This window comes from Orcinus orca, chromosome 17 (assembly GCF_937001465.1).
Source record: "Orcinus orca chromosome 17, mOrcOrc1.1, whole genome shotgun sequence".
NCBI classification, from domain to species: domain Eukaryota; kingdom Metazoa; phylum Chordata; class Mammalia; order Artiodactyla; family Delphinidae; genus Orcinus; species Orcinus orca.
In genome coordinates, this window is record NC_064575.1 from 29544790 (window position 1) to 29562309 (window position 17520).

General features: G+C 35.5%; 1 protein-coding gene across 1 annotated transcript in view; it reads left to right on the forward strand.

Moving 5' to 3' along the window:
* Positions 1-17520, forward strand: part of CNBD1 (cyclic nucleotide binding domain containing 1) — a 395245-nt gene that overhangs the window by 16473 nt on the left and 361252 nt on the right. Inside the window, 1 exon segment of the mRNA XM_049700473.1 lies at positions 3737-3809. Coding sequence (XP_049556430.1) covers positions 3737-3809 — 73 coding nt within the window.

Here is a 17520-nt window from a genome sequence, read left to right on the forward strand (position 1 = left end):
AGAGGTCTGTTTTCTAGCCTACCATACTCTGAAATTTCCACATTTTCTCTTTGTTGTTGTCACATTTTCTCTTTGGCTCTGTTGTCCATTTCTTTTACCTTGCCCTATAAGCCACTCAGATGAATTTAGTCTCATAGTAAATAGTGGTTATTCATTTACAATATTGTTAAGTCTTCACTTAGTCTACTGCTTCCTCTTAGATTTTGCAAGGGATATTTATCTACTCTTAAGAGGGAAAGCTTGTTGGAGAAAAATAGTTTAGTTTTATTTTAACACTCACAAAACATATCTTTATATGTTTTGACATATCTTTATAACTCCTATCACAAACATACTTAATTCACCATACTGCATAAATATGAAAATATATATCTACCCCTGAGAAAACATTAACACATGTAAACAAAAGATCATCGTGTTACTCACATAAAACATTGGATTTTAGTTTCTCTATTTCAATAATATATAGTAGGCCTTATATCAATAAAGATAATTGTTTTTTTAATTTCACCATGAATTTCAAGTTTAAAATTCTTTATAACCACCCATTTATATCAGCTGCTAATCCCCTTTCAAACTTACTCTGGTTAAAATCCTTGATTTTTATCCCCATTATAGGGTTAAGCCTCTTCTACTCTGCCAAAAGCCCAAGTAAGACATAAGAAAAAGAAAAAGACTGGAAAACAAATGTAAGCTTAGTATTCTTTAAACTCTTTAAGCTTTACCCCTGTATTAAATTTGATCACCAGAGAAGCTCAACTTTACAATTTCATGGTGAAATCTTTTGGTTTTTTCTTTTTAATGAAACTCTTCAAAGACAATATCCAGTATATTGCTCAAGGGCCTTTATGTAAAGATCCTTGTGACAAACACCTCTTGCAAATGAGGATCGGTGAAGAAATTTTTTTGTGAATTGTATAGTGTCCTTTTAGGCTGTGAGTACTAGCTAGACTATTCTGTTTTTTTTTTTTTTTAACATCTTTATTGGAGGATAATTATTTTATAATGGTTTGTTAGCTTCTGCTTTATAACAAAGTGAATCAGTTATACATATACATATGTTCCCATATCTCTTCCCTCTTGCGTCTCCCTCCCTGCCACCCTACCTATCTCACCTTTCTAGGTGGTCACAAACCACCGAGCTGATCTCCCTGTGCTATGCGGCTGCTTCCCACTAGCTATCTATTTTACATTTGGTAGTTTATATATGTCCATGCCACTCTCACTTTGTCCCAGCTTACCCTTCCCCCTCCCCGTATCCTCAAATCCATTCTCTAGTAGGTCTGCGTCGTTATTCCTGTCTTGTCCCTAGGTTCTTCGTGACCATTTTTTTTTTTTAGATTCCATATACATGTGTTCGCATATGGTATTTGTTTTTCTCTTTCTGACTTACTTCACTCTGTATGACAGACTCTAAGTCCATCCACCTCACTACAAATAACTCAATTTCATTTCTTTTTATGGCTGAGTAATATTCCATTGTATATATGTGCCACATCTTCTTTATCCATTCATCTGATTCTGGTTTTGAGTTTACTTGGCTGTGCCAAGCCCAGTGCAAAGTTGCACCCTCAGGTGCCACAGCTTTCCTCAGGCAAGGTGAGTTTTCAATTTTTCTATTCTTTGCTGGCAATTCTTAGTCTTATAATATCTGTTCTGCGATTTTTATATTTTTGCTTTAACTGAAAGTTGAAGATATTTACTTTTTCAAAGTCTTTTTTAAAGTCAGAATTTCTCAAACCTTGTCCTTTTCCCAAATCTCTATGCCACCATCCCCCTTTTATGTCCACACCAGTCCCCAGGGCTATTTCTGACCCTCTTCTTAAACTAGGTTAGGAAAATGGACTAAACCAATACTTAGTAGAAGTCTTTTCTTAACCCATGTATATAAAAACTACTGTATGACAGATGAATGGGTAAAGAAGATGTGGTATATATATACACAATGAAATATTACTCAGTCATAAAAGAAAGAAATAATGTCATTTGCAGCAACATGGATGGACCCAGAGATTACCATACTAAGTGAAGTAAGCCAGAAAGAAAAAGACAAATACCATATGATATCACTTATATGTGGAATATAAAATATAACAGAAATGAACTTATCTATGAAATAGAAACAGACTCACAGATATAGAGAACAGACCTGTGGTTGCCAAGGGGGAGAAGGGATTGGAGGACAGATGGATTATGAGTTTGGGATTAGCAGATGAAAACTGTGATATATAGGATAGATAAACAACAATGTCCTACTGTATAGCACAGCAAACTATATTCAGTATCCTGTGATAAACCATAATGGAAAAGAATATGTATATATATATATATATGTGTATAACAATCACTTTTCTGTACAGCAGAAATTAATACAACATTGTAAATCAACTATACTTCAATAAAATTTTTAAAAATACTACTATAATTAAGATTTTTTATAATATCCCATATAAGAAATATTACTATACTAGAAGTATTTTTATATAATCTAGCTGTAACTTGGATCATCTAAAATAATGATTCCATATAATGCTAAAGTGCAATGAGGTAATTTTTTCTTTCTGAAGGCTTAACTGAGTAAGGTAGGTAAGAAAATACCTAAAGCATGTAATTAGTGTTTTCAGGTTTATTAAATGGTAATGATTCATGTGGTAACAACCAGTTTTCTGTTTATATTTTACTATTTTCAGTTTTGTATTTAGAAAGTGGTTATTTGTTATTGATGATTCAGTTTTAGAACACAAAAGGCTTAAACAAAAAGTGTTTGAAATTTTATGATTCAGTTACCTGGAATTAAAATGGATAAGTTTGGACATGTCAAATTCTAATTCTTCATTATTGGGATGTGGTCAATGAATATGTCTTAAAAAGGTTAGAAATGCATTAGACCGGTGATTCTCTCAGTACCTGTTCACTAAGGGAAGGAATAATGTGCATCTTGGTATTTATTACTGCTTTCCATTTTAAATTTCCAACAGCATGCATTCTCCTGGGGTATGGAGAGTACCTGTGATGTGAAGGCCCATCTTTGTAATTATGCTTGCTGTCAATATTCTATTTTCCTTTTCATCTCCTTTGAAGGATGTCAGTTCTTTCTGGTACTGAAGGGGAATCACAGTTAGTTGCTTTTAGCTATGACTACTATCTTTCTGCTTGTAAGGGAACATATGTGATTTGCTTACACTTGAACTTCAGAAGGAATTGCAAATTGAATCCGGACACTGGAAGGTGCTCTGTAGAGTTCTGAAGAGGAGCTAGCCAAAGATGGGGACCTGCATAGGAATGAACAAAAATTACTAGTATTACAGAGAAGGAGAAGGAGATGAAGAGGGGGAGGGAGACCTCAAGAAAACTTTTCTTTGAATTGTCATGTCTGGAGTTCTGGAACCAGTTCACATTCTAAAGGTATAGGATAAGGATTCTGAAAGGCTTACTTCCAGAGGAGTGACATTATATGACACATATTAGCACCAGAATTTACTGGAATTAAACAAATAAACAAACATAATATTCCAGACTAGATTTGACATCAATGAAAAACATTAAATTCTTTCCTCATTTTAATCACCCTATTCAATTCTGCTTGTGTAAAAAAGACTGTTAATACATCACTTCCATAGTCACTGAGTTCTTTTACTATGATGAATGTTTGCAATTAAATTGTATTTACAAACTTGGTTAATAAGATTGCCGAAAATTGCTCACATTTTTAATTGATTTTTTTTTAATTTTGCAGGCTTGCAAATGCCTAAGAACATTGATTATCCTCAGTTGAATACATTATGCCACATGAGAAGAATACAATACAGGTAAGTTATCACACCTTTCTTTTCCTGTCATTCAAATGAATATGAATGGGTTTGTTTCATGGATAAAGTATAGTAATAAACCATTGTTGACTCTCAGAGGTACCTGATTTACCACACAGATAAAAACATTTGAAAACCTGGAGGTTATTTCTCCAGGTTGAAGGGGCAGAATATATATGTCATATTTTAAGGAAACAGTTTAGTGTGAAACAAACATAACTCATCCCTAGCTGGGCTCTTTGTAGTACTCAAAAACAGTCATAACGGAAAAAAGCTTTAAATGGTTGAAAACACAAATCCTGAATGAAACAAGTACTTTAGCAGTGCCTAGGAGATGCCTAGTTGAAATATAATGGAGCCAAAGAACTAAGAAATATCACGGTTCATAGCTCAGGGTTCCTAAGATGTGTGATACTTGAAAATATAATTTTTTAAAATCTATTTTCTTGCCAACTCCTTTTCCCAAATTGAATTTTTTGAAATTATAAAACTAGTTAGTTTCTTTCCCATCCATCAGTGTCCATCTACCCTCCCACTTTTCTTCACTAGGAGAGGAACTTGCCTCATCTTAAGTCACATCCTCTTAACCACTTCAAATTATTTCTACATCTTCATTGACTTTTCCACTCCTTTTTCAGAGAAAAAGAGAGGGTATGCTTTTTTTTATCTAAATAATACTTTTTTAATTATGTGCTTCTGCCCCTTCCTCACTCTTGACATCTTTCAGCGTAGGGTAAAGAATTAAATACATGCCCTCTGGAGTCAGGTTGCCTGGTTTGAATCCTGGATCAGCCACTTCCCAACTGTGTGGTCTTGGACTGGTTACTTAATTTCTCTTTACCTCAGTTTTCTCATTAGTAAAATGGAGATAATAGTCATATCCATTTCAAAGTGTTATTAGGATGATTAAATGAGCTAATATATGTAAAGTAAACAGTGTCTGACACATGGTAAGAGCTACATAACTATTTTTATTATTGTTATTCAAAAAAGCTCACCCAAGTTTTTAACTGTTGAACTTATATGCTGGTCCCTTTTTTCACACGTAACAAGCTAGTTAAGGCTTTTGGAGCCTTCTTTCCTCTTATTTTCCTTTTGTTTTCTAGCCCAGGCATTTAAAAAACATATTGTATTTCTAGATTCCCACCTCCCTACCACCCTTGGGGAATCATAATAAGAGAGATTAAATCATCTAGATCTGGGTCTGCCAAAGAATCCATTCTACATAAATTTTATCAGCCTTCATCTTCCTGGTTTGAGAATCCCCCCCAGGCAGTGTTTTCTCATCAGACCATCATCTGGTCCAGGCAGTCTGGTTGTCCTGCCTGACTTCCCTCTATTAAGTCTCACATTTACTGTATCTTTTCTCAGACACTCCCCTGAATTTCTTGGATGTTTTCTTTTGAGGCAGTGGCACACACCAGGGGCCTGGAAGGGGACACATTTTACGGGAACTGTGTATAGGTTTTGGGTCATTCTTTTAGAAAAAGAATATAAGATTACAAATACAAAATTGGATGTGAAAATGAGTATTTACTTAGAATGAGAAAATAAACTACAACAAATTAATGAAGGCTTAGCAATTCAGGTCCTTTTTCCTCCCTGAAATTTCTTTAGGCAATTTATCAGAAATGTGTACATAGAAATTGTCTTTCAGATTACAAAGCTTTCAATTGATTTCAACAAATTGAGAAGGGATTTAAGAAAAATATGTTCCTCCATATTTATTCTATATGTATTATATGTTTAAACTGACCAATGAAATATACTTTCCCCCATAATAAAAACAGAAAGGCTGAGAATTAAATGACTCAAGGATTGAAATTTTTTATACATTAAACATATGAAGAGTCTTAGTTTTGATACTATACCATACACACACACACACACACACACACACACACACACACACACACGTACATATGTATATTCATCTTCTTTGGATAACTGTCCTTCCTCCCAGGTTCTTCCTTTGGCCCAGGGTGGGAAGATGGAGGGGAGGCTGCTACTCTCTACCACTTCCCATGTACCTCTACCATGGGCTCCATTCCATTGTTACAACTGCTTCTGTCCCCTATCTGGGTGCATGTGAGCACTTCTCACTGGATTACATATATATATATTTTTACATGTATATATGTATACATTTTGTACAAAAGGCAAGACCCAATGTTGTCGTGGCTGCTGCCCATATATGTGTGGTCTCGGTGTCTATCTGATATTTCTTCTCCTCAGAATAAAGGCAGTAGATTGGCATATTCTGGGTTTTCTTTTTAAACCACATAAAAGAAAAACTGAATAACAAAGGGAAAATGATGTCACTTTGGATTTCTAAATTCTTGGATATAGGACTTTTTATCTCTAGTAGACTATGTTCCATGAGAGCAGATTTGTTTTATTTTTTAATTTTATCTACTTATTTATTTTTTAAAATGATTTCCTAATGTATTCTTTTTTTAAAATTTTATTTTCTTTTTTATTTTTGGCTGCGTCGGATCTTAGTTGTGGCATGCAGGCCCTTTGTTGTGGCGTGTGGGCTTCTCTCTAGTTGTGGAGTGCGGATTTTCTCTCTCTAGTTGTGGTGCGGGCTCCAGTGTGCATTGGCTCTGTAGTTTGCGGCACATGGGCTCTCTCATTGAGGTTCACAGCTCAGTAGTTGTGGTGTGTGGGCTTAGTTGCCCAGCAGCATGTGGGATCTTAGTTCCCCTACCAGGGGTCAAACCATTGTCCTCTGCATTGGAAGGTGGATTCTTTATCACTGGACCACCAGGGAAGTCCCAGGAGATTTGTTTTATCTTATTGCTTTCTACTCTTAGACTTTAGGCATACAGTTCAATGTTTTGAATTGAATTATGTTCTGATGTTCAGTAGAAATAAATATCTTCTTAATGTTTTAAAAAACATTACGAATTTTCTACTTGTATTGATTATGAGGAAAAATACACATTTTTTTTAGCATTGTCTAGATAGCTAATCTTTTTAAAACATACATTTTAAAACAACACAGTAGCTTCTGTTGGTTTGACATTCCAAATTTCTTCCTGGACTATATGCTTTGGAAATAAACTTAAATATCCTTTGAAGATTTCTTTGGTTTGTCAAAGTACTCTATGACTTGATCAGTCAGCTCTTATGTTCTAAAGTTCAATTTACTTAGTAAAAAATAGAGCAATATGGTTTAAAAGGAATTTTATGTTCTCCTAAGTTTCAAATAGAAAAAAAATGAGGCTACAGCTTTATAACTGCTTTTTCCTTTGTGGTCAATACTTTTGTAACTTCATACAGAAATCTTTAAATATTTATAAACTTGGAAGTATAAAAGACAAACACAGTTATGATGCATTTGCATTTGTACATTTGTATAAAAATGGTCCTTGTCAAACAATTTGGTTTTTGACTAGGATATAGCAAAAGTTTTATCTTTATTAGTGATTAATATTACCAATATGTAGCCATTTATACTCAAATACAGATGTAGTTATGTTGATTGTATATTTTTATACTTACAGAGTCTATAACTCATAAATAGGTTTTAGCCCAAAGTTCACTAATAAGTTGATTATGTAGCATTCAGCATTTTCCCATAGACACAATATTGTAGAGTTAGAGGATTTACAAGAAGAAATCAACTTAGAAATCATCTGATGGAAACTCCTTAATTTATAGATGATTAAATGTGCCCATTTTCCCCAAAATGTATCTTTAAATTATATACTTTTATGACAGAAAAAGAAAAATGATATTGCTTAAATTATAGTAATTAATTAAACCATGAAAACATTGAGTAATTATTTTTCTCTCATTGCTTCCAATTAAAGTAAAGTACATCAAATTAGTAGAGCAGTTATGATGATTTTAAGGAGGCTCCTGGACTTGGCTTGTCAGACATGGACATTGTTTGACATAAATATGAATATATGAAGAAAAAGGTGATTTTTATTTTTAAGGAAAATAAGGTTTGGAAGAGAAAGGGGAGATAAGAAGAGCTTTAAAAAGATGTTTTATGTACACATAAAAAAAAATTAACTGAGCTGTCCCACAAACATTGCTCTGTCTGGAATGAAGTCAATTTTTATTTTGAATAGTTTTCATTGGTAGCTACCAGTTGGCACTGTCAATCAGAACAGACTTGTTATCTTTTGTGGTGGCAGAAAATGTGGGCAGACACTGATGGAATCTTACTTTTATTTAAGATTGTGAACAAGTTGGAGGCTTGTGATTCAAGGTGTGCCTGTTAATGTTATTTTGCCTAAAGTTCATAGTCTTGTATTCAGTTGTCTAGAGCAAGATCCTCTAACTGAGGCAGTACTGCCCCTAGAGGACATTTGGAAATGTGTACCCACTTATAGATTCCACAATGACTAGGAGGTAGAACTGACATTAAGTGGGTAGGGGTTGGGCATTGTAAACAGCAATGTGCAGTAAAATCCTGCATATTGCTCCATCCAAAATGCCAATAGCCCTCTGTGGCATTGTGATTTACAATAAGAAGTATATGTTTGGTCTTTGTCCCCATTTCTGGCATAGTGCTCCTAAAACTTTTGGAATTTCCTAACTGATGAGAGTGATAAAGATATCTTTTGTTATGTTAATGAGGTGAATTTTGGACCCCATCTAAGGATCCAAATTGCCAGGAAAACCAACAATGTGATTAGAGGGTTGGAACTTTCAGTCCCACCTCCTGACCTCTGGGTGAATAATTTAATCAATTATGTTTATGTAATGAAGCCTCTATCAAAACCCAGAAGGACTGGGTTCAAGGAGCTTCTGAGTTGGTGAACACATGGAGGTGCTGGGATAGTGATGCCTGGAGAAGGTATGGAAGCTCTGCACCCATTCCCACATAATTTACCCTGTGAATTTCTTTTTTCAGGATGTCCATCTGTATCCTTTATCATATCCTTTTGTAATAAACTGGTAAACATAACTAAATAAACAGTTTTCCTGAATTCTCTAAGCCACTGTAACAAATTAATCAAACCTGAGTAGAGGATTGTGGGAACCTACATTTGCTTTGATAGTTTTCTAATGTTATTTCTTTGATACATTTAGGTTAATATATTTTACTATCATTTCATTGCTCAAGACAATCCAATGACTATTCACCACATAAAAGATAAAGTCAAATCCACTTAGATAGCAAACAGACACCTCAAACTTTACAAATCTACAACATAAATTTTGATTTTTTTCTTTTCACCTATTAACCTTCTGTATCCACATTTTAATAAATGGTAACTGTGCAAATTCAAGGTCAAGCCCCAAATCTTGGAGTCATCAGAGCCTGCTATCTTTCTCTTTTATACCTCGTATCTAACCTGAAAGATATCCTGATAGCTCTACCTTCAAAATATATCCAGAATCTAACCATTTCTTACCACCTCTGCTAATACCATCCTGATCCAGAGCACCAGTGCTCTTGCCTGGATTACTGCAGTAGCCTATTGATTGGTTTTCTTGCTCCATCCCTTGTCCTTTTACAGTCTGTAGTTGGCACAGTAGCCAGATGAATCTTGTTAAAATATACACCAGAACATTATTTGCTCAGAATATTCTAATGGTTTCCCTATCACTCAAGGTAAGAGTTAAGAACTTCACTGTGGCCTGTAAGGTCATACATGATCACATCCTACTGCATCTCTGACCACTTCTTCTAGACAAGACTGTCTTGCTTATTTTGCTCTAGCCATAGTTGTCTCCATGCTCTGCTCCTATCACACCAAGTATGGTCCAGCCTCAAGGCCTTCACACTTGTAGTTTCTATCTGGAATGCTCTTTCTTCAGATGTCTACTCTCCTTTATCCCTTACATCCGTCAGGTCTCTGCATTCTGTGACCAGCCTATATGAAACAGATACTCTTAGTACTTATTATCCCCTGATTTTTGCTTTCATTTCTTAATAGTATGTCTGACATATAGCTACAAATTTATTTTTATTGTTCCTCTCTCTACATTGAAAACTTCATGAGGACAAAACATTTTTTATTTGCTGATGTATTCCCAGTGATTATAATGGTATCTGACACATTATTGGTGCACAGTAAATATTTTTTGAATAAATCTCCTTTATCTGTCATTTGAAGTCCTCTAGAATCTGAGACAATCAATATATTCTTATTACTATTTGCTGACGTGAATTTTACTCCTGAGTAAATATCCCCTAAACCCCCACCCTTCTTTACCAATTCCTTTATTCTTATAAACTTATTAATCTCCCCTATACCAAGTTTAATTTTATTTATTTTTCAAGGTTCAGATTGTCTCGCAGCAAACTTCATAGCTTTTTATTCCCTATACATCTGTTCCAAAAAGACTTTAAGCTGAGAGTCTGAAAGAATTCACCTTCTAGCTCTTGCTCTGCCACTAAATGTGATTGAGGTTATTGGAATATCAGTTAAACTCTCAGGGCTCAGTTTTCTCATTTGCAAAAGGAAAGATATAAATTTGATTTGACATAAAAAACTTTTAGGCTTATTACTGTATAAAGCTGAAGCTATATTTTCATCCACACTTTTATCTTAGTGGATGGCAAAATTATCTACCCAGCTGTGCAAGCCAGAAACTGTTAAATTGTAGAATCTTCCCTCCATATTAGACACACATTGGATAAGTCAGTTATAATCACATTACTTACAAGAGCTTTTATAATGGGATAATTTTTACATCTCCAGCCTTGTCTCCCAGTGACTCTTCCTTTCCTCCCAGCCATGACATGACTGGTGGTTTCTTGACTATACCTGCACCATGTTATTGAGGGCTTTGTACTTTGGCTCATACTGATTTTTCTGTCTGAAATACCATCCTCCTATTCATCCCCACCTACCAATAAATAGGTAAACTAATCTTCATGTTCAACCTGAAATCTCCTTCTCCAAGAAGAGTTGTCTTCTCCATTTCCACTTGACTCTGTATTGTTTTCTATCAGAGCACTCCTGATAATTTCTTATGCATTTGTTTAAAGACTCTTCCCCTCTATTTTAACATAGGCAGCTCCTTGAAGGCTGTTTTCATTAGATTAGGGTAACTGCCAGTATGATGTAACAATAAAACTAAAAAATGCTGTGGTTTAAGTAAAAAGTTTTTCATCCTTAGTTTGAAAGTGGCGCTCTGGTTGTATGTAGAAGTTCTACTGCATGAAATCATTCAGGGACGTGTGTTGGCCTCATCTTGGTGTTTTGATATCAGCTTGTCATTTTCTTTTCAATACAGGTGAAGAGGCCACTGCCACATCTAGTTTCCACTTCATGGAAAGGAAAAATATGAAGTCAAGGAAAGCAATTTCCTATTTGACAAAGGAGGCAGAATTTCTAGAATTACTTCTTGCATTCTACTGGCAAGAACTTTCTCTTAGGCTAATTTCAGTTTAAAGGAGGCTGGGAAATGCAGTCTTTAGCTGGGCAACCATGTGTTTGGGAAGAAGTGGAGAGTGAATTTGTGTGGGGTCAACTAGTAGTCTGTCAACCCAAACAGAAATCCCATCTTATTAGTCTTTCTATTACTAGAGACTAGAATACCCTAGGGGCTCCATAAATGTTTTTAATTAATAAAATAATAAATATTTTATAATTCTTTTTTCTGTTTTGCACCTTTTTATTCCTCTATGAAGCATTTAGGAATATCTAAAGACATATTTTCAAGTTTATTACTTTTTTATACACCTGTCTCTAATCTCTCATTCACTGAGTTTTTTTATTATTAATTTTTATGGAAGTATAGTTGCTTTAAAATATGTTAGTTTCTGCTGTACAGCAAGTGAATCAGCTATATGTATACATATATCCCCTCTTTTTTTGATTTTCCTTCCCTTTTAGATCACCACAGAACATTGAGTAGAGTTTCCTGTGCTATGCAGTAGGTTCTTGTTAGTTATCTATTTTATACGTAATAGTGATTATATATCAAGCCCAATCTCCCAGTTCATTTCACCCCCTTCCCCGCCTTGGTATCCATACATTTGTTCTCTAGGTCTGTGTCTCTATTTCTGCTTTGCAAATAGGTTCATCTGTACCATTTTTCTAGATTCCACATAAGAGCGATATACAATATTTGTTTTTCTCTTTCTGACTTACTTCACTCTGTGTGACAGTCTCCAGCTCCATTCATGTCTCTGCAAATGACACAGTTTTGTTCCTTCTTATGGCTAAGTAATATTCCATTGTACATATATACCACATCTTCTTTATCCATTCCTCTGTTGATGGTCATTTAGGTTGCCTCCATGTCCTGGCTATTGTAAGTAGTGCTGCAATGAACTCTGGGATGCATGTATCTTTTTGAATGATGGTTTTCTCAGGGTATATGCCCAGTAGTGGCATTGCTGGGTCATATGGTAGTTCTATTTTTAGTTTTTTAAGGAACCTCCATACTGTTCTCCATAATGGCTGTATTAATTTACATTCCCACCAACAGTGTAGGAGGGTTCCTTTTTCTCCACACCCTCTCCAGCATTTACTGTTTATAGATTTTTTGATGATGGTCATTCTGACCGGTGTGTGGTGATACCTCATTGTAGTTTTGATTTGCATTTCTCTAATAATTAGTTATGTTGAGCATCTTTTCATGTGTTTGTTTGGCCATCTGGATGTCTTTTTGGAGAAATGTCTATTTAGGTCTTCCACCCATTTTTTGATTGGGTTGTTTGGTTTTTGATATTGAGCTGCATGAGCTGTTTGCATATTTTGGAGATTAATCCTTTGTCAGTTGCTTCATTTGCAAATATTTTCTGCCATTCTGATGGTGGTATTTTCATCTTGTTTATGTTTTCCTTTGCTGTGCAAAAGGTTTTAAGTTTCATTAGGTCCCATTTGTTTATTTTTGTTTTTATTTTCATTACTCTAGGAAATGGGTCAAAAAAGATCTTGCTGTGATTTATGTCAAAGAGTGTTCTTCCTAAGTTTTCCTCAAAGAGTTTTATAGTGTTTGGCCTTACATTTAGGTTTTTAAGGCATTTTGAGTTTATTTTTGTGTATGGTGTTAGGTTTATTCCTAAGTATTTTATTCTTTTGTTGCAATGGTAAATGGGACTGTTTCCTTAATTTCTCTTTCAGATTTTTCATCATTAGGGTAGAGGAATGCAAGAGATTTCTGTGTGTTAATTTTGTATCCTGCTACTTTACTAAATTCATTGATTAGCTCTAGTAGTTTTCTGGTAGCATTTTTAGGATTCTCTATGTATAGTATCATGTCATCTGCAAACAGTGACAGTTTTACTTCTTCTTTTCAAATTTGGATTCCTTTTATTACTTTTTCTTCTCTGATTGCCATGGTAGCACTTCCAAAATGATGTTGAATAATAGTGATGAGAGTTGACATCCTTGTCTTTTTCCTGATCTTAGAGGAAATGGTTTCACTTTTCACCACGGAGAACAATGTTGGCTGTGGGTTTTTCATATATGGCATCTATTATGTTGCAGTAGTTTCCCTCTATGCTCATTTTCTGGAGCGTTTTTATCATAAATGGGTGTTGAAATTTGTCAAAAGCTTTTTCTGCTTCTATTGAGATGATTATATGTTTTTATTCTTCAATTTGTTAATATGGTATATCACATTGATTTGCATATATTGAAGAATCCTTGCATCCCTGGGCTCAATTCCACTTGATCATGGTGTATGACCCTTTTAATGTGTTGTTGGATTCTGTTTGCTTGTATTTTGTTGAGGATTTTTGCACCTATGTTCATCAGTGATATTGGACTGTAATTTTCTTTTTTTGTGATATGTTTGTCTGGTTTTGATATCAGAGTGATGGTGGCCTCGTAGAATGAGTTTGGGAGTGTTTCTCCCTCTGCTATATTTTGGAAGAGTTTGAGAAAGATAGGTGTTAGCACTTCTCTAAATGTTTGATAGAATTTGCCTGTGAAGCCATCTGGTCCTGGGCTTTTGTTTGTTGGAAGATTTTTAATCACAGTTTCAATTTCATTACTTGTGATTGGTCTATTCATATTTTTTATTTCTTCCTGATTCCTTCTTGGAAGCTTATACCTTTCTAAGAATTTGTCCATTTCTTCCAGGTTGTCCATTTTATTGGCATAGAGTTGCTTGTAGTAGTCTCTTAAGATCCTTTGTCTTTCTGTGCTGTCAGTTGTAACTTCTTTTTCTTTTCTAATTTCATTGCTGTGAGTCCTCTCCCTTTTTGTTCTTGAGTCTGGCTAAAGCTTTATCAATTTTGTTTATCTTCTCAAAGAACCAGCTTTTAGTTTCATTGATCTTTGGTATTGTTTTCTTAGTTTCTATTTCATTTATTTCTGATCTGATCTTTATGATTTCTTTCCTTCTGCTAACTTTGGGTTTTGTTTGTTCTTCTTTCTCTAGTTGTTTTTGGTGTAAGTTTAGTTTGTTTATTTGAGATTTTTCTTGTTTCTTGAGGTAAGATAACTTTGCTATAAACTTCCCTCTTAGAAGTGCTTTTGCCATTTCCCATACGTTTTGGGTCATTGTGTTTTCATTGTCATTTTTTTCTAAGTATTTCTAAATTTTTGATCTCCATCTCGCTTTCTTATCTTCTGGGACCCCTAGAAAGCAAATATTGATATGCTTAATGTTATCACAGAGATCTCTTAAATTGTTTTCATTAAAAAATTCTTTTTGCTTTTCTTATTGTGTGATTTCCATTATTCTATCTCCAGATCATTTATGTGTTCTTCTGTATAACTTGGTCTGCTATTCAGCCCTTCCAGTGTATTTTTAAATTTCAGCTATTGAATTCTTTATTTCAGATTGGGTCTTTCTTATATTTTCTAGTTTCTTGTTAACATTTTCACTGGGTACATGTATTTTTTTCCCCCTAATTCAGCCACCATTTTTATTACCAATGCTTTGAATTCTTTGCTGGTGAATTGTTTACTTCTTTTTCATTATTTATTTTTTCAAGAGTTTTCTCTTGCTCTTTCAGTTGAGACCAGTTCCTCTGCCTTTTCATTTTGCTTAACTTTCTCTGTCTCTATATATTTAGGTGAAATGGTTACCTATTGTTGTCTTGAAGGTTTGTTGTTATGTGGAAGCACCCCTATACAGACTGCATGTACCCAGTGCCTTTGGTAGGCGAGCTGTATTTACATGGATGATATTCACAGTTTTCCTTAGCGTGTGCTAGCAGTTATCACTTTGGTAGGGGGTGGGGCTGGAGATGGAGGCACTAGAGCTGCAGTGGGTTGTGAGGTGGGACATCCTGTCTGCTCAATTGCCATCATCACCCAGTTGGGGTGGCATCTGATCCCAAGTTGCTGGAGCAGAAGCCTTGGGGGTCACGCTCCAGCTGTCTCTGTTCCATTTAAGTGTGTGTTTTCTCCTCTCTCAGCATTGGGCCCCTTGCCCCAGAGGAGGTAGTGTTGAAGCAGGAGATGCTTGTGTTGGCCTCAGACAGAAGTTCGAGCTGTCTCTGATGTGCTGCCTCTGCAGGCACCCGCAATTGTTTCCCTTGCTACACTTAGATGCAGCCTCGGGTGCAAGTCCCCTTTGTCCCTCACAGCCAATCACTTCCCCCAGCCTCCACCCCCATCCTGTTGTGGACCCATACCACAGGCCAAGCAGGGCCCATGTAGGCTCTTAGTATATACTGGGAGGTGAGCTGTGAGCCACTGTCAGAGATCTGGGTTGCATCTAATGCACTGCTTTAGTAAGCACCAACAATGGTCACTGCCACCCCACCTAGGCTCTTCTCCAGTAGCAGGTTACCTCTGTCTCCTATGGTCAGATCTTTCCCTACTTGTGCCCTCTCCAGATCCAGTGCCACACTGTGACATGGAGTGAGCAGGGCCGAGTGTTTGCTCGACTAGGGCTGGTGTGCATGCCAACGTGCTCTTCCTCATGAGTGGAGTCCAGGCTTCCCACAGCCCTCCCTTTAGTCCCAGCAGTCCTCCAACCAGCAAGAGGGCTCATATCTCCCATGTAGGACCTCTGGACTGAGGTGCCCAGTCTGTGACTCTCACTCCCCAGGGTGGTGTCTCCCGTGTTATCTCCCTTTTTCTCTGAGTCCTCTCCCAGGGGCACAGTCCTGACCTGATCACTTTTTTTCCCTTCCTACTTGATTATATGTGTATCTTATAGCCTTGGTTGTACAGGATTCCTTCTGCCAGTTTCTAGTTTTCAGTGAGGATTGTTCTTCATATGGTTGTATTTTTGATGTGTTTGAATGGGGAGGTAAGCTCCACATCTTCTTACTCCACAATCTTGATTGATTTCCTCAAGCTATAGGTTTTGCATGCACTTCTTCATCTGCTTGAAGAAGTTGGAGATTTTTCCTTGTAGGTAAATTTCCTTGCATATATACTTCAGTGAAGTGGCAAATTTTGTTCATAGACAGTGTTTACTCATAGCATGGGAAACTATGAAAGTATCTTCTGGACCATATTCAAATTGTCAAATAGTTATTTGGATCCATGGTCTACTCTCCAACCCTCCTATAATTCTGAATCTTTCTTTGTCCTTAGCTTTCTAATTACATTTATTTCATGTTTCTTTGAATCTACTTCTCTTATCCACATTTAGGGGCATTCATTTACAAATTTCACATGGTTTTAAACCAAATGTATTCCTACTAAACACATAGGATTATATGTTTCTGTTTTGACAAGAGACTCAGAAATAGGAGTAGACTGCCAAATTACATTTTGTGATATAGAACATCCATCAGAGCATTATAGGGCAGTTAGGGCCTCATTCTGAAAATTAGCTCTAGCATTTGACTTTTCCATTTCAACCTTCCACCTCTTTCACTTCTTGGGCACATTAATTTGGAGACATAAATTATAAACACCAGGTACATGTATACTAGCCACCACATCTTGAAAATTCTCAAGGGTTAGATAAAGCAGACATCTCAGTCATACACATAGAAAAGGACAAGAGTGAAGGTTTTAGCATTTTGGTGTAGGCTTCTTAGCCACTCTAAAGATGATTTATCTAGATTACAGATTGGATTAAGGTTTCAAGTCTTGTAGAATGGGCTCCATGTAGAAAATTTTTTTAAATCACACTTTTGTACTTCTTTAAGCCTCAGTTTTGTTACCTACAAAATGGAGACAATAGTAGTATCAGCTAATATAGTTGTGTAAGGATTAAATGATCTGATACATGTAAACTGCCTAGAATAATGCCTGGCACATAGTAAGAACTAACATGTTTTATTATTTACAGGGGTGGTATATCCAAAAAGTTAAGAGGATGGGTTTAGAAGTCAATTCAGTTTTCATATGTACTCTTTGTTCTCCATTTCCTAGTAACATGAATTAAGCAAATTATTGTTTGTAGTTTATTTATGTGTAAAATGGGAATTAAAGAATATCAGCCTCTTCCAGTTATATAACTATACAATGAGACAAAAATAATGTAAAGACCTTAGCACAACGTTTGTCATATAAGAAGTACTAGATTTATAACAGGTAGACCTGTAAAACAGATGATTGTAAAATCTGAGTTCCAAATAGAAAAAAATGAAAGAAGAAAGATCTTGAGAAATCTTCCACTTATTTCAGTGGTTGGAATTTAAAAAAAAATAGTAGATCCTTGGTCTACTCTATAGTGTGAGATAGTAGGAATGAACATTTCTAATGTCATATTAAATCACATTCACATTGCATTATTTGAATCAAGTTAAATTAAATTAAATAGGTTTCTTAAAGTATATAGTATTTGTTTTGTGTAAAGAATTAACATGGTGTTTTATGAACTCTGGCCAAGAGAAAAAAGCTGTTATAAATATTTTAAGGTGTCA